At 41.3% G+C, this 18,516-nt stretch overlaps 1 protein-coding gene across 1 annotated transcript in view; it reads right to left on the bottom strand.

Annotated features, from left to right (window-relative positions):
• LOC121534929 (probable G-protein coupled receptor 158) overlaps positions 1 to 18,516 on the bottom strand; it is an 86,500-nt gene that overhangs the window by 27,115 nt on the left and 40,869 nt on the right. The window contains exon 3 of the mRNA XM_041841553.2: positions 2,368 to 2,470. Coding sequence (XP_041697487.2) covers positions 2,368 to 2,470 — 103 coding nt within the window. The remainder of the gene's footprint in view (positions 1 to 2,367; positions 2,471 to 18,516) is intronic.

Genomic DNA, 18,516 nt, shown 5'->3' with positions numbered 1-18,516 from the left:
CACACACACACACACACACAATACATCTCCCAAGGCATACTGTCTGTTAAGAACACAGTTAACAAGCGCAGACTGAGATGACAATGTAGTCCCCAATTAAAGATATGCACACTTTGAATCGACAATAAAAAAACTAAACGAGACAAAGAAGTGATAGAGAATTCAGCTGAAATAATCCCTCGCTAAAAAGAGCCTAATTGCTGACAGAGATTCATCAGTCATACTGTTATCATCTTTAAAGCTTGTTATAAAACAGGTTCGGAAAAATCTGCAATCTGATTGGGTGAAATGGGGTTCCAAGCCATTGCCAATGCCCTGTTATCATCACTGTCTGAAGTAGCCTAGTTACTCACTGAATGAGTGGCAGTTTTCAAAATATCAATACGTCAAACTTTGAGCCCTGTCCAAAACAAAAAAACATGGTGGACAATTTCTCTTGCCTCATATCCATAACCAGTAGCAACCACAAACTTCAATGAAGGTTATCTTAAAATTAAGACTAATCTAACATTCCCGCACCGCAATAACATTGTCGCGGAGGTGGACTTGCTAGCTAGCTACAAGAGTCATCTCAGCCATTTTCTAATAAAACAGCTCAGCTAGCCTATGTGAAGTGCTAGTTCGTGACAACAATAGCTAGCTAACTAGCTAGACGCAGCTAGACTCGTGAGCAGATGGCTACATGAGCCAGCTGGTTAGCTATGATTACACATGTGCAATAACAACTCATGACTAGTTCATTTTCAGACAAATTTGTTCAAGTCATAGATACTTTATCCACTGACCACCAAATTTAGGAGGATAACTGAAAGCAAGCGGACAAACAAGAAACGTGGGAGTATTTGATAGCACGTGTCAATACTGCATCACATTTTGTAAACATGGACCTAGTATGCATTTCACTCATCACAAGATCCTGCATAAACAAATGAATGCTAGCTAGCCAAGTTTCCTCTCGTTGGACCTGCGTTTAGAATGTATCCAATTTTGGTTCGTTTGGTTGTTGTTGGTTTAGTTTTCTGTACCTTCATAGCAATAGGCTGCTGCCTGGCCATTGAGCCAGCATGCTTGCTAGCTAAGTGAGCCAACTAATCAGGAATGCATGATCAGCCCAAGAAGCACTACACAAATTGCAGACAATTTGCCCTGCTACTGTGGCTGGTTAGCCACGTAGATAAACAGTCATTGCATTACTGGCTAGGCAGATGGAGTTTGTTCTCATTCCAGCTGTCGAGTCTCTACATGACTCTGCTGTAAGGTTAGGTTGCTAGCTAACATTAGCTAGCAAGTGAAGTGACAAGAACATTAGCCAGCTTGCATAACAACCAACAGAGAGAAAGAGGCAGCACATTTTCCCTGCTAGTACTATATCGCTGGCTAGCCAGGTGGGTATGTCGCAGTTATTGCATTACTACTAAGGCAGACTGAGGCCAATAGTATTGTTCTGTAATCATCGGCAGCCAAAGAACCCTTTTGGAATCCAAAAGGGTTGCTGAACATATTTATGCATGGACACCCTCTTATATGAACTATTTTATATGAGTAAAATGAAGAAAAAACATTGACTAATCAAAGAAATATGAAAGGAAATCTTTTCACTTTTTGTCAGCATCTAAATTCATGGGGTTTGCCATGACTTGGAAGATGAGACCCTCTCATCACGAGTTTTTACTTAATGCTTTATTTCTTTATTGCTTTGATTGTTGCTAGGAAACAACAATAAATGAAATTGGGTTGTGAAGAATAACAGTGGCAGGTCAATTCAGAAGTGGAAATGAGTATCTCTCCTACAATCCAATCTAAGCCCGAGAGATGCATTTTAAATCATTTTTTATGGCGTGTTTGTGGGCTTTTGAAGATTACTTTCACTCCTCGATGCTACTTTCAAGTCTCCCATTGCATTCCAATAAGGCCGTCGCATCCCCAGGGGTGCCGTCTAGGAGATGTTATGAAAAGGAGTGTATACATACTAATACTTTACTCCATATGCCCTGGTTCTAACCTAAGTCTGTGCTTGTAGTCATCCAAGGTATTTGTAGAGAGGTATCAAAAAGAAAATATTCCTTCCATCGTTCCACCCATCGTTCCATCAGCTCTCCAACCAACCTAGCAGACTAGTATCCTACAAATTACAAATGAACAATATCAACAAAAAATACATGGCTATTATAAACACTTATTAAACCTATATGAAACAAATTATCATGATGCCAAACCAATATCAATGAAAACGGATGCACAGGTGCCCCTTGATTTCCATGTTGGTCCGTCACACACATCTGTTGCTAATGCCAAAATAAAGTGATTGAAATCAGAGTGGAGTGAACAGATGCCCCATGTTGCTGGGTAGGGAAACAGCAAACCTACTTGTGAAGCCGTTGAGTGCCACTCTGCTAGGGTGATAGAAGCCTCTCCGGCATTGGCATTTGTACTTGTCCAGCACGAATCCATGGCCGACAATGGGAGTGCACTAGGGAGAAATGAAAGAGAGAGAGAGAAAGAGAGCGTTTATATAAAAGGTAGGTAAACAGGACGGAGGGAAGAATGAAGGGAATGTGACTCAGCCTTCTGTTTGTGTTTCTTGAAACTCACAAAAAATATGTTATGTGTATTTCTAAAACGAAATGAAATACCGTGGCGCTGTTATGTGAAATTCTGTCAAAAACGGAAATATTTGGGTTGGAAAATGTCTATGACAGAACAGTCACTAGCACTTCCTTTTTTCTCCTATTCTGGTCTGTGCTCTTTGAAAAGGCACTCTCATTTCCTATTCAAATCTCAACTCAATTCAAATTCAACTCACTGACAGGCCTTTACTAACAGCCTTGGAATTCTGTTATTTAAACAGAACCTAGTTTACCTTTCTCAGCTATACGTTAACGTTTACATCGTGTAGTCATATAATCACAGACAAACACTACAGCGGATGTAGACATGAATCATGACAACACAGACCGAGTATCAGGTAAAACTTAAAGCATCCTGACAAAATGTCTCTACAACACTGTCACATGACACATATAATCTGACGTAGAATTCCATACAGTTTGATCAACAGGCAGAATGTTTTTATTTGAAAATTGTTAAAGCCACACTATCAGATTTATTTATAATCAAAGAGGGGGCCCACTACCAAAAACAATATAAACCATATTCCAGGATGCCATTTTCCCATGCAAATTTTAGCTCATGATTTCTGCATTGCACATAATATCATTATTCAGACACTGGGAGTGATTTGTCTAAATGAACTCGTCTCAACCCTGTTATAAAAATGTTCTTCTGATGAGCAGATCCCGAGCAAATGCCCCAATAATAATCCTGAGAACAACGTCAGGGGAAATAACACACCCTTGCCAAGTTGCAGGAATCAAATGAATATCTAAATTAAGAAATAAGACCTGTTTGCAAAATTTAAATTCGCTGCACTTGTTACTTTGAAGCATAAACTGTAGTGGTGAATTTAGATCAATTGTCTTTGAACTAGAGAACTAGCTCCCCTTCACCACGAATCTTATTCTACTGGGAGGAAATGGTTTTGTAGTGTGAAAACCTGGCAAAAACAAACAGATAAAACATTGCTGTTGAGCTCTACTGTGTTTAGGGGGAAATACAATTAATGTTTTATCACCAATGTTTTGAGGAAGCAGTGTGAGACATCCCTTGGCAACTTGATCAACACTTTGTTTCTTACATTCCAGTGGTGTGTCCTGAACATTGTGAATGGGGTGGCCAAGGTGGGGCACAGATCCAGTTAAGGACGGCCATAACATTTTTTACCTTAATCAATGCAAGGTGGATTTTTTCTATATAATTACGATGGTTCAACGCATTAAATGCTTCAGCTAAGGTTTGGTACATTTAGCTGTTCAATTAAATCATAAATCAATTCGAAAAGTCTTGTTATAGTGTTTGCATTCAAGGTCAGGATTCTATATAACGGTATTAGCATACAGCAGTAAATTACCTTGAAAGTGCCACCCAGAGTGAGAATTATCCCGTGAAATGCGGGGGGTCTAAAATGTATTAAGGGGACCTCCTATTCTATGGACTTTATAGAAAAGATTTGTAATGTAATTTAACTGTAAAAATGTATTACCTTTTAATGTGTCATGAACACAACCAGTCATGTTCATCTGATTGTCAAACAAATCACTTCAAAAAGAAGGTTAAGTAGGTTACCTGCGCACGTTCGTCTACTCCAAAATAGACTACTCATTCAAGGGTTTTTCTTTCTTTTTTTCTTTTTTTATACATTGTAGAATAATAATGAAGACAACAAAACTATGAAATAACACAAATGGAATCATGTAGTAACCAAAAAAGTGTTAAACAAATCAAAATATATTTTATATTTGAGATTCTTCTAATAGCCAACCTTTGCCTTGATGACAGCTTTGCACACTCTTGGCATTCTCTCAACCAGCTTCATGAAGTAGTCACCTGGAATGCATTTCAATTAACAGATGTGCCTTCTTAACTTAATTGTGGAATTTATTTCCTTCTTAATGCGTTTTGAGCCAATCAGTTGGGTTGTGACAAGGTAGGGGTGGTATTCAGAAGATAGCCCTATTTGGTAAAAAACCAAGTCCATATTATGGCAAGAACAGCTCAAATAAGCAAAGAGAAATGACAGTCCATCATTACTTTAAGTCATGAAGGTCAGTCAATTTAAAGAACTTTGAAAGTTTCTTCAAGTGCAGTCGCAAAAACCATCAAGCTCTATGATGAAACTGGCTCTCATGAGGACCGCCACAGGAATGGAAGACCCAGAGTTACCTCTGCTGCAGAGGATAAGTTCATTAGAACTACCAGTCTCAGAAATTGCAGCCCAAATAAATGCTTCACAGAGTTCAAGTAACAGACACAACTCACCATCAACTGTTCAGAGGAGACTGTGAATCAGGCCTTCATGGTAGAATTGTTGCAAAGAAACCACTACTAAAGGACACCAATAAGAAGAAGAGACTTGCTTGGGCCAAGAAACACGAGCAATAGACATTAGACCTTTGTGAGACGCGGTGTCTTTGTGAGACGCGGTGTGGGTGAACGGATGATCGCCGCATGTATATTTCCCACCGTGAAGCATGGAGGAAGAGGTGTTATGGTGTGGGGGTGCTTTGCTGGTGACACTGTCTGTGATTTATTTAGAATTCAAGGCATACTTAACCAGCATGGCTACCACAGCATTCTGCAGCGATATGCCATCCCATCTGGTTTGGGCTTAGTGGGACTATCATTTGTTTTTCAACAGGACAATGACCCAACACACCTCCAGGCTGTGTAAGGGCTATTTTACCAAGAAGGAGAGCGATGGAGTGCTGCATCAGATGACCTGGCCTCCACAATCCCCCTGACCTCAACCAAATTGAGATGGTTTGGGATGAGTCGGACTGCAGAGTGAAGGAAAAGCAGCCAACAAGTGCTCAGCATATGTGGGAACTCCTTCAAGACTGTTGGAAAAGCATTCCAGGTGAAGCTGGTTGAGAGAATGCTAAGAGTGCATTAGAGTAAAATATATTTTGATTTGTTTAACACTTTTTTGGTAACTATATGATTCCATATGTGTTATTTCATAGTTTTGTCTTCACTATTATTCTACAATGTAGAAAATAGTAAAAATAAAGAAAAACCCTTGAATGAGTGGGTGTTCTAAAACTTTTGACCAGTAGTGTATGTCCAGCATCCGAACGGTGCACTGTGTACCCACCATTTGAATGGAAAGGGACATCTATTACAAACACCATAATTGTAATGACATTCAGCCTACAAAGTGATGTGTATTCATGGATGCCAAGGGAAACCAGGCTTTCCAAAAAATGGGAACAATAAAAAAAAGAAACAATTATTTCTCATTTGTGTCTATCCGTGTTTTTAATTTTCCTTTAATTCGGAAGAGGCTAAATCCATTTAACCAGAGAAAGAATCCGAGCGAGGCCCCCCAGAAAGTCTGAGATCTGATAGGTCGTCGCTGAATATATAGATAATTATGACCAAGATGCACACGTAACAGTGGTCAAGTAGGCTGCTGTGGCTATTTGATCATAATGTAGGTCTACCGTCAAAAATAAAATGCATCCCATAACATTTTAACATGGAAATAGCTGTTCTATCATTCAGAGCCTACTGTAGCAGCCAATGTGTGGTGTTCAATGTAGGCCTACATTCAATGAGACTTCAGGAAAAAAACATGCAAGGCTTCACATTAACCTGTTTATCCACTTGTCCTTCAGACAAGGACGTGACTGAAAATGTTATTGTGTTGTTTGATTTAAGAAACCATTTTACAAAATAAAATGCATCATTATTCCCATACCATTATTACAGAGAATCAGACAAATTATGCTACCCTCTGCCTATTGGCTACTTAGCTTATTCAAGCCTGTCTCAAAATACAACACTGCCGCTTTAAAAAAAAATGAAGCTATTTACCTGACTCGCTTTTCAAAGATGTCTAGAAATGAACACGTTTTGTGCTCTTGTAGAAAGCATTCACTCCCCCATTGCTGACTATAAATGATCTATAACAGGGCTAATAACTCACTAACTAGCAAAGGATATGAACAAATGTAGAAATGTGCACACGTCGCTACATCTGATCTCAAAACAAGCACATCTACTCACGACCGCTGGTGCTGTAAAAACAGTCCAGTTCAAATTGAATGGCACTGATCCATATATGGCAATGGTCTGTTTGCATATAGGCCTACTGCAGCTCTGATTGGTTATTGCACACCGGTCTGTGTAGAGTACGGGCCTGAGTCGTGCCTGTCAACACAATAGAATCCTACTCTGATGCGTTCTGCCTACAACATAATCTCTTGCATAGTTAGTTTTGCAAACTAAGTCTTGCACAGTTCGTTTTGTTTCGGTATGTTGCATTGAAAATGGCTAGTATTGCATTGATTCGATCACAATTCCCACAGTAAAGGGAAACGTTGAGAGTGTTAACTACCGGGAAAAACTCTAGAAAGTTGAGTGAAGTTTAATCTAATGCTTCTCTGCGGGGACTGATATTTATCTTGCACAGCAGTCCCGGGGAGCTGCGCACAGCTTAGAGGGAACATTGGTCATGGATATCCTGGGCCACCCCCCTGGACACGCCACTGTTACATTCTCTGAAAAATATATTTACTGGGATAACTGTAAATGAGGAACGGTTGATTTGAAAAGGGCACTGCTTTGAATAACTGGGCCTGGATTTATTGATAATCTTCCAGGTGTATTGAAAGCTAAGCGAAACTAGTTTATGGCCAAGCTGCTACTATTATTGGAGCAGGCGGCAAATAACTGGTCTCCAAAGAGGTTCCGAGAGTCAGACTCCACAAACTTCCAACATCTGCAGAGAGAGCACAAGGACGGCATGTTAATATCCTCTACCGCCCAGCAGGGGAGTGTGGGTAAATAAACCCACCAGCTTTATTATGGATTTACTTTGTGCTTACATTAGCTCTGAAGAAGAAACTCATTAAGATAACACCCACCAAGGGACATGAAGCTCATGGAGGATAAAAAAAGTATGCTTATTGTGTGGGATTATCGAAGTCAATGGAAGAATTGTTGCATTTATAACAACTTGAAAGAACAGCTTGTGTTGTTATGTGCTCAGTGACATGACACCTATCACTGTATCTCATGTTCAGTGTGCATCTATAGCACAAATTCATCTCTTTTGCCACCTGCAGTGTATTCAAACGATACACACGTGACAAGGGTTGATGTGGTTCCTGGTTGTGCCATGTGTGTCATGCAGTAGATTGACATGGGAGTTTGAAAGCGTGCCTCAAGGCTCATAAAGACAAAACCCACTCAAAAACTAGCTTTTGGTATTTTCTTTGTTAGTCCACTGTTGACACAGTCCCAAAATGTTTTTGGACTTTCTGCTAGCCCTGTCACATGTACGTGGTAATATGTCAAATAACACATTTTCAAGAAAGCAAAGTCTCACTTGCCACATCACCATGATGATGTGTTTTGCATCATATGATGCATTTTGCGTCATCATGATGATGTGACAAGTGACATTTTACTTTCTTGAAAAGGTGTTATTTCACATATTACCACATACATGTGACAGGGCTAGCAGACGCTATTGTGAAACAGTCAAGAAAAGCGCAACGCATTAAATCTTAATTCAACCATGACAATACTTCAAAGGAGAACAGAAAAGTAAACATTAATCTTGGTGAATGCACCTCGTGGTCAAAAGAATTGGAATCAGACTAGGATCTTACAATGACTTTAAAGACCTTGAGTCTGTATCCCTGAGGCGTGCTGTCAACCAAATGCTCTAATCAGACAGTATGCAAATTAGAGGGGGATTCCCTTTTGCGTGATGCCATTTGGAATGCACCTTTGAAATAATGTGTAGCCAGGTATTTACTCTGATCTTTACTCCAAAACTGTCTAACCTTAACTCGAAATAGATTTCGAAATCTGCATTATGTCCCTCATCTTCTTCGGCACTTTCTTATATTCAACCCTGGTCTTTAATAGACTGGTGGTGCCTGGTTAATGGGCAAGGTCTTACAAAGTGCAGCAAGAAATTCTACATTTCAGACACATTAATGTCCCCCCATCTGTCTGCTCTCCGTTTCCACTCTCTAAGTGGAGCTGACTTGATGTGTCAGGTTTCAGACCCCACATTTGCATAGGACGTGACGTGTCACATTTTCTGGCCTATCCAGAAAAGAAAGCATTATCTCTTCCTCTAAAGTGAGTGAGCCCAGCTTGGGAGACGGCAAATGAACGGTGACAGTCTAGCGAGTCCAGCCATTCATCTCGCTGTGATATTCTCAACCGGATTTAGAGGTCTCAACATACAAAATACTAAATCATTTCATAGAATTGAAAGAAGCCCACTTTATCTTGGTCACAGATGGACGAAATCACTGTGTGCTTAAAGCTGAAGTTGTAACGAGTCTGCACACATTTGAATGGTGTCTCTGCGCCACTCAGTGGACATTTACGAGACAATTCTCTGTCGACAGTTATTTCAAATAGTGCCAATATTGTCCTGTCACTAAGTATGATCATATTTATTTTATAGTTATAAGACATATGAAATCTTATAGTAAGTCATTTATAATTTGATTGTTAATATATTTAGAAAGCATTTCAGTAATTTCAAGCCCTATTGCCCCACTATTTCATATTTTCATAATATTTGTACTATGTACAGTGGGGAAAAAAAGTATTTAGTCAGCCACCAATTGTGCAAGTTCTCCCACTTAAAAAGATGAGAGAGGCCTGTAATTTTCATCATAGGTACACGTCATCTATGACAGACAAAATGAGAAAAAAAAATCCAGAAAATCACATTGTAGGATTTTTAATGAATTTATTTGCAAATTATGGTGGAAAATAAGTATTTGGTCAATTACAAAAGTTTGTCAATACTTTGTTATATACCCTTTGTTGGCAATGACACAGGTCAAACGTTTTCTGTAAGTCTTCACAAGGTTTTCACACACTGTTGCTGGTATTTTGGCCCATTCCTCCATGCAGATCTCCTCTAGAGCAGTGATGTTTTGGGGCTGTCGCTGGGCAACATGGACTTTCAACTCCCTCCAAATATTTTCTATTGAGTTGAGATCTGGAGACTGGCTAGGCCACTCCAGGACCTTGAAATGCTTTTTACGAAGCCACTCCTTCGTTGCCCGGGCGGTGTGTTTGGGATCATTGTCATACTGAAAGACCCAGCCACGTTTCATCTTCAATGCCCTTGCTGATGGAAGGAGGTTTTCACTAAAAATCTCACGATACATGGCCCCATTCATTCTTTCCTTTACACGGATCAGTCGTCCTGGTCCCTTTGCAGAAAAACAGCCCCAAAGCATGATGTTTCCACCCCCATGCTTCACAGTAGGTATGGTGTTCTTTGGATGCAACTCAGCATTCTTTGTCCTCCAAACACGACGAGTTGAGTTTTTACCAAAAAGTTATATTTTGGTTTCATCTGACCATATGACATTCTCCCAATCCTCTTCTGGATCATCCAAATGCACTCTAGCAAACTTCAGACGGGCCTGGACATGTACTGGCTTAAGCAGGGGGACACGTCTGTCACTGCAGGATTTGAGTCCCCTGGCGGCGTAGTGTGTTACTGATGGTAGGCTTTGTTACATTGGTCCCAGCTCTCTGCAGGTCATTCACTAGGTCCCCCGTGTGGTTTTGGGATTTTTGCTCACCATTCTTGTGATCATTTTGACCCCACGGGGTGAGATCTTGCGTGGAGCCCCAGATCGAGGGACATTATCAGTGGTCTTGTATGTCTTCCATTTCCTAATAATTGCTCCCGTGGTTGATTTCTTCAAACCAAGCTGCTTACCTATTGCAGATTCAGTCTTCCCAGCCTGGTGCAGGTCTACAATTTTGTTTCTGGTGTCCTTTGACAGCTCTTTGGTCTTGGCCATAGTGGAGTTTGGAGTGTGACTGTTTGAGGTTGTGGACAGGTGTCTTTTATACTGATAACATGTTCAAACAGGTGCCATTAATACAGGTAACGAGTGGAGGACAGAGGAGCCTCTTAAAGAAGAAGTTACAGGTCTGTGAGAGCCAGAAATCTTGCTTGTTTGTAGGTGACCAAATACTTATTTTCCACCATAATTTGTAAATAAATTCATTAAAAATCCTACAATGTGATTTTCTGGATATTTTTTTCTCATTTTGTCTGTCATAGTTGACGTGTACCTATGATGAAAATTACAGGCCTCTCTCATCTTTTTAAGTGGGAGAACTTGCACAATTGGTGGCTGACTAAATACTTTTTTTCCCCACTGTACTTGAGCTTGTGTATTCAAAAACGAGTACACTTTTGAGGACACAAGCTTTTTGCCCTATCATTGCACTGAAATAGATGGTGCAAACACTCCCTGGGGGAAAGGGAAGGCAGGGTGAGAAGTGAGTCTGAGAGTTGCAGCACGTAACGTAAACATTAAAAGGGTGAAAGTCGCATGTTGCAATCATTTCAGCTTCAGCTATAGCAGGGTTTCCAAACTCAGACCCCCACGTTTTGTTTTTTTCCCTAGCATTACACAGCTGATTCAAATAATCAACTAATCATCAAGCTTTGATCATTTCAATTAGCTGTGTAGTGTTAGGGCAAAAACCAAAAGGTGCACCCCTTGGGGTCCCGAGGACCAAGTTTAGGAAACGCTGAGCTATAGGTTTAGAACATTTTAGGGTGGAGGATCCAATATTCGTATCTTTCGTCAAGAGATCATATATCAGTTGGCTGGGACATGCCCTCAGAATGCATCGGAACCATACCTCCACATTATCTTTGTATTGAATCCTAATTGGACAAAAAAAATGTGTGGTAATGATGTGGTAGTGATGTACATAACCTGTAGTGAGGTTCAGTACAAGACTAAAATGTCAGGTTGAAATGGACAACCTCATGGCGGCTTTCGTTACCCCCAAGTGGGATGAGGAGGACCAAGTAAGACATTTTTTGGAGGTCGAGCTCCAAGATAATGAAAATAATATCCCCACCTCGCAGAGGGAGTTTCTCTGAAGGTTTTGTGTTTCTTGAGATTAAATCTAATAGGTCGTATTTTTGTGGATTGTGGGTTTCCTGAGAAATAATCGCTTGTCTCTCTGTCCAATGTTACAGAGATTTCTCTGAATCCGACTTTGGGCAAGAAAGCGGTAAAGAAGATGCTATGGGATAGAGAACGCGCTGTTCCTCCGAGATCTAAAAATATCCCTGAGAGCATTAAACCGTAAAAGCATTACAATCACTCTTTCCCCAGGGGTCTGCAGACTGCAGCCTCACACTGAAATATGTCTGAGAAGAAAGTCCTTGGTCTTTAGACTGTCTGGAAACTCTCTATCCATTTGTGAGACAGAGAGAATTTAGCCACTATTAGATGGTCACCTACTGTAGACCACTACAGTGAACTGTGGTCACTCTGAGTGGTAAATACGACTCGATGTTGGTTTTCTGGGAGTAGACTTATCTCTAGCCTGAAGAAAATCACATCAAGAAGATAGTGATAAGAAAGTGGTGAACTGAAAACTCCCTAAAGGGAGTACATACCCATTCTTCCTCATAACCTGTGCTTAATTAAATGCTTAATTAAGGGTCTCATTTGGTTGTGTTTTAGCTATATGATAAGCAATGATAAACTCGTCAACCACTGAGAGTGCTGTACATCTGGAAAAGGGTCCTTCCCCATTACATGCAAATCACTTCAAACAGAAGAGGAGATAACAAAATGGCAATGGAAGAGGTTATAAAGCGCACACAGAGAGGAAAACAGACGTTGACATTTGTGTTTTATAAGGAAGGCGAGCCTCTGTTATCCACCATGGGCACCGGTGGGTGGTCACTGAGCCCCACACAGTCAGGTCCAGGAGGCCCAAGACAATTAGGATAAGCTGGTGTTCTGTTGACAGCCTCTTTAATATTGCTGTGGCAGCCGCAGAGCTGCAGACACTAGATTAGGAGTAAATGATGTTTCCAAGAGGCTGAATCCCTCTTTTCCTGCCAGCATGTCTGTTGTCAGGGGAGGACAGCCAAATAATAGGAAAGTGGAGAGAGGCAATATGTATCTAAGGCTCAACAGACCTTCCCCAATAAATTCAGGCACCAATTCATCCAAATTGGTAATTGAGAACACATTTGCTTTTACAATATGGCATAATAGGATTGTAGAAGAACTGAATGCAATTTGCCAGAAGTTAAAATTGCCAATTGCAAAGTGAATGCACCTTGAATTGACAAAATAGGCTATAATGAAATGTGAGTGAAGACTGCTGTTGTAAAAAAAAATGAAATCCATCAATTACACTGTACTAAAATTGAACCTTTCTATGTTATATCAAGTATTTTATACACTCTACAATTTGTTCAGTTGTTCCTGCTGGCAACAGATCGTTATTCAGCCTGCACAGTGGTAACACTCATGCTGATCAATAGTGGCTTCTCATCTCAGGGTAAGTAACTGGGAGTTGCACGCATCTCTCTGCCAATTTATCATCACCGAAAAGCCCATTGTCAGAGGAGGAGACTGGCTGAATGTCAAAGGACCAATTATAACACCATTATCCCAGTGCTGCCAGAAAGCAGTTCTAAATCCACCAGTTTAATTCTGTTTAAAACCGTAAAACATCAATAACACAAAGTCACTCAAAGTCGTTTATGCTCCTTGTAGTTTTTAGCTTCTAAAATGCTGACCACACCGCTTGCGTTACGTGCGTGAGAGTTGAAAAATAAATGTACACATAAACTCAGCAAAAAAAAAAACATCCTCTCACTATCAACTGTGTTTATTTTCAGCAAACTTAACATGTGTAAATATTTGTATGAACATAACAAGATTCAACAACTGAGACATAAACTGAACAAGTTCCACAGACATGTGACTAACAGAAATTGAATAATGTGTCCCTGAACAAAGGGGGGGTCAAAATCAAAAGTAACAGTCAGTATCTGGTGTGGCAACCAGCTGCATTAAGTACTGCAGTGTATCTCCTGCTCATGGACTGCACCAGTATTGCCAGTTCTTGCTGTGAGATGTTTCCCCACTCTTCCACCAAGGCACCTGCAAGTTCCCGGACATTTCTGGGGGGAATGGCCCTAGCCCTTACCCTCCGATCCAACAGGTCCTGACGTGCTCAATGGGATTGAGATCCGGGCTCATCGCTGGCCATGGCAGAACACTGACATTCCTGTCTTGCAGGAAATCATGCACAGAACGAGCAGTATGGCTGGTGGCATTGTCATGCTGGAGGGTCATGTCAGGAGGGAGGAGGAGGATGTCTTCCCTGTAACGCACAGCGTTGAGATTGCCTGCAATGACAACAAGCTCAGTCCGATGATGCTGTGACACACCGCCCCAGACCATGACGGACCCTCCACCTCCAAACCGCTCCCGCTCCAGAGTACAGGCCGCTCTTTCCTTCAACGATAAACGCGAATCCGACCATCACCCCTGGTGAGACAAAACTGCGACTCGTCAGTAAAGAGCACTTTTTGCCAGTCCTGTCTGGTCCAGCGACGGTGGGTTTGTGCCCATAGGCGACGTTGTTGCCGGTGATGTCTGGTGAGGACCTGCCTTACAACAGGCCTACAAGCCCTCAGTCCAGCCTCTCTCAGCCTATTGCGGACAGTCTGAGCACTGATGGAGGGATTGTGCGTTCCTGGTGTAACTCGGGCAGTTGTTGTTGCCATCCGGTACCTGTCCCACAGGTGTGATGTTCGGATGTACCGATCCTGTGCAGGTGTTGTTACACGTGGTCTGCCACTGCGAGGATGATCAGCTGTCCGTCCTGTCTCCCTGTAGTGATGTCTTAGGTGTCTCACAGTACGGACATTGCAATTTATTGCCCTGGCCACATCTGCAGTCCTCATGTCTCCCGCAGCATGCCTAAGGCACGTTCACGCAGATGAGCAGCGACACTAGGCATCTTTCTTTTGGTGTTTTTCAGAGTCAGTAGAAAAGCCTCTTTAGTGTCCTAAGTTTTCATAACTGTGACCTTAATTGCCTACCGTCTGTAAGCTATTAGTGTCTTAACGACCGTTCCACAGGTGCATGTTCATTAATTGTTTATGGTTGAACAAGCATGGGAAACAGTGTTTAACCCCTTTACAATGAAGATCTGTGAAGTTATTTGGAATTTTATAAATTATCTTTGAAAGACAGGGTCCTGAAAAAGGGACTTTTCTTTTTTTGCTGAGTTTACATGTTTTTCAATAATTTCATCCAAACTGCTTGCACGCATCAACGAGCGTCTGCGTAGCCAGGCGTTAAAATAGAACTTGATTAAATTTTTTACGCTTGATGCGCTGCAAGTCCTGCCTCTACCATCTCCTCATTGGTTTTTAGGAGCATATACCCACGTGGGTGATTGACAGATGAGCTGAGGTCCACACTCCAGTCCAGTTGGTGGTGGTAACGCACCTTAAAGTTGGTTGTCAACCGCCATATAAAGTCCAAAGAAGAAGAGGAAGAAGATTGAAGGAGGAGAGATTACTAGAAACTAACTAGGTTTACTCTTTTATCTGTGGATTAATTGTCGGAGTAGAGGACCTTGTGCATTTCAGGTAAAATAACAACCCAATGTTTATATCCCAGGACAAATGAGCTAGCAACAGCAAGCTAGCTAGCTAAATGGCCATGAATGTTTCATGCGTTTCGACCTGTCCCCAAATTAATATAGGTGGTTCAGAGTTCGTTTTGATATCTCAACCTGCGTGTCCTGATCGCGTCTGGTATGGATGGACATGCAGATGCATGCACGTGCCCGGTCTAGTCAGCATGTAAGCAAGTAGCCTAGGTCCAATAGCCGAGAGTCATTTGAAACTTAAGTGTTGAGCCTATTAATTCCCGCCATCTCCTTGAGCAGTCTCACCTTATTCGCTAAATCGAGACATTCCATCCTGTCAGCAGCCATCTTGTCACATCCTGCCCGGGTTCCTTGAGGAGCAAGACGTCTGAGAATGTGTAGTATGAGGATGAGAGGAATTAATAAATAACAAAGCTACAAAGCTTTGATGAGGCAAGTCTATTAATTTACTCAATTCGCTCTCCAAGTCCTGTCCCTGCAGCACTCTGTTAGGGTAGCTCCATGCATTTCATATGGGTTCTTATAGCTACGGCTATAGCTAGGGCTTTTCCATCTTCGAGCTGTTCAATTCTGTCACAGTCGACCGGAAATGCAATTTGACATTTCATAATGAGCGTCTGTGAATGTACCATCTGCATTATGGTTGATGGACAGGCAGCTTGAGACTTCAGTGGCTTCAGCCAGAATAGGCTATGGAGGCCCTTTTTGTTGGTTTACTTTAAAATTTCAGAGGGAAAAATAGAAATTGCCTCATTCCCAAATGATGGTTTGCCATACCAAAGCAGCCAACTTTTTTTTTTTTTAAACTCACTCGGGAAAGATGAGATACGAGGGGACTCTGACAGAACTCTATTTTTGTCTCTTTGCTTTTTCCTCAGCCTGCCAGTTTTGTTTATCTGTTGGAGATAAAATGGGGATGGATGTGCCTGGAACTGTGCTACTCTGTTGGAGCCAGCCGGAGCACACACCTCCAGAGACTGTTCAGCTTTAGAACTGCCTTCACTGGACCATTCTGCTGTGGTGATAAATAAAACATAACCCTCGTGGTCCTCAGACTCAAATGCCCCAACAGTATAGAGTACAGCCTTCGTGCTTTAAGTATTCGAAAATGACAACTTGAATTCTGAGTGATAACATAGTGAATTAAGATGACTTTGAAAGAAAGATTTTAAGTAATCCTTATGACAACATTGACAGAATAATGCAACATCTAGCCTATGGTTTGTGAATATTCACAGCAAGGCAGCCGATTCTTATTTTATTCTCCAACACATAACAGGATGACTAGTAGAATCTGGCATTTCAATTTGAAAGAAGTCAAGATGAGTCACCAAGTGAAAAGTACAAAAAAAAAACACAGACAGGGTCAGTGATGCACTCTTTTTTATTGTGGTGGAACCAAAGTAGTTCTCATGTCAATGACATGACAAAACATTAGTATTTTAGTGATGATACATTGCAGGCATGCACATCACAGCGAGAAAGGTTTTGTTTACTTCTTTGCCACAATAGTTTTTGTCCTCTCATCCTGAGCGAGGGATGATAAGGGAAGTGAAAGAGGCAGCAAGGTAGAGTCATAAATATTTACGTTGCGCCATCTCCTGTTGTTGCGCTGAGACAAGGCTGAGACTGCAAAGCAAACAGTTTATTATTTTTTTGCAGGGCAGATGCGGATGTGTCTAAGTGATACATTTTTCAGATGGGAGGGACCAGCCTGCACATTAAAGTTTATGTGCCACTGGCACACCATTGGGTTCAAGCCTAAAATAACTGATGCCAGCCCATACAACACAGTTCAGTATGTAGGCATAGCCCTAGGCCTCTACATTGTGCGAATATTGCTCTGTATGTTTTTCCCATGCAAAATATATACCATATGCACTGTATATTGCTGATTATAAAGTACTGTATGCATATATATGTACTTACAGAGATAGTGTGTGTTTGGAGTGTTAACTGGAGGATGCCCAAAGAAACTTCAAAGATGCTCTTAAAGGAAAAATCCACTCAAAAACGATCTTTTTTTTTTTTTTATCATTAGTCCACTGTTGATACAGTCCGAAAACATTTTTCATGTCAGCGGTCGAGTTTTCGAGATATTGGACTTTCAAGACAAAAAGTGTCACTTGCCACATCACCATGATGATGCAAAATGAAGTAGAGAGAAAAAAAGGGAATTAGGTATTAACAGATAATTAAATTATTTGAAGATTCCGTCTCTGGGCTTCTCTGAAGTGTTAAGTGCCTCCGTGAAGATGGAGAGAGGGAGAGAAGGAACTGCAGAGGAATGAAGGGAGGAACGGAGGACAGTCGAAGGAGGACTACCCTCCTTAGCTGTCACAGCAGCTCGTGCTCATAAGCAAAGCGACCCCTTTGAAACTGTTTATCTCTATCGCCAGGTTCCAGAGGGTGGGCAGGGAAAACACACAAACCTAATACAGACTCAAAACATTCTTAACTCCCCCTAATTACATAAGCTACAGTCCTTATGTAATATACTTCCCTACAACGGAGGATCCATAATGCATGAGGGCTTGTGTTTGGTTTTTTAATACAGGCACTTCCTATGCAGGCTCCCTGTATCTGGGCAAATGAGAAAAGGGCAACAGCAGCTCCTCTGCATGCAGTAGTAGAGGTGTGGATGGAACCAAAAGTAAAAGTTCATACACAAAATGTCCAGATGATAGCGAGTCAGGTTGTGGCACACATAGATACTGACCCTATGGGCAACTTTTGGCACATCATGTAATGTAATGACATCGTTTTCTGGTTGTAAACTGGTTGTCTGGTTGAGAAGGTGTCATACAACCAGAATAAACAACTGCTCTCTGTTACAACCAGATAACCACGTAAAATAGTTGCCACAAAGTTGCATGTTGTGTGCAGGGATTATTTTGGTTATTGTCGGGCCATGATGGCGTGCGAGAGCTCGCTAAGGGAGGTATCTTGGGTAGCGCCTGAGGGGGTCTTTGTAGTCTTTGGGGACTTGATGAGCCCTGCATACGCTTTCTATAGCTATTCAACAAACATGTTGGTGTGATAATAATATCCCATTGGGCAAAACTGGTTGCAACAACATCAGGCTATATAGGGAAGTTTTGTTAACATCTTTCCCATGATGTCTTGATCTTGCCATGACAAATATGTCTTTACCTGGTTGTCACAGAAACCAATTGGCTGTAATCTGGTTATGTTATGTCTTCTCAACCAAAAAGCCAGTTTGCAACCAGATAACCATGTTGCAAATTTAGGATAATAGAGATAATAGGAGGGAATTGGGCCAATGAGTCAATGAGTGGAGATGAATAGGTAGAAGCACTTTGAGATACTGAATGGGGGTAAGTAGAGAAGAAGATGACAGGGAGGACAGGGAGTGAAGAGGACAGGGAGCTAAGAAAACAGATACACTTAAACCAGCTCAGGTTTTATCCTTGACAAAGG

Source organism: Coregonus clupeaformis, chromosome 21, assembly GCF_020615455.1.
Source record: "Coregonus clupeaformis isolate EN_2021a chromosome 21, ASM2061545v1, whole genome shotgun sequence".
Taxonomy (NCBI): Eukaryota; Metazoa; Chordata; class Actinopteri; order Salmoniformes; family Salmonidae; genus Coregonus; species Coregonus clupeaformis.
This window is presented reverse-complemented; position numbering and strand designations above follow the sequence as displayed.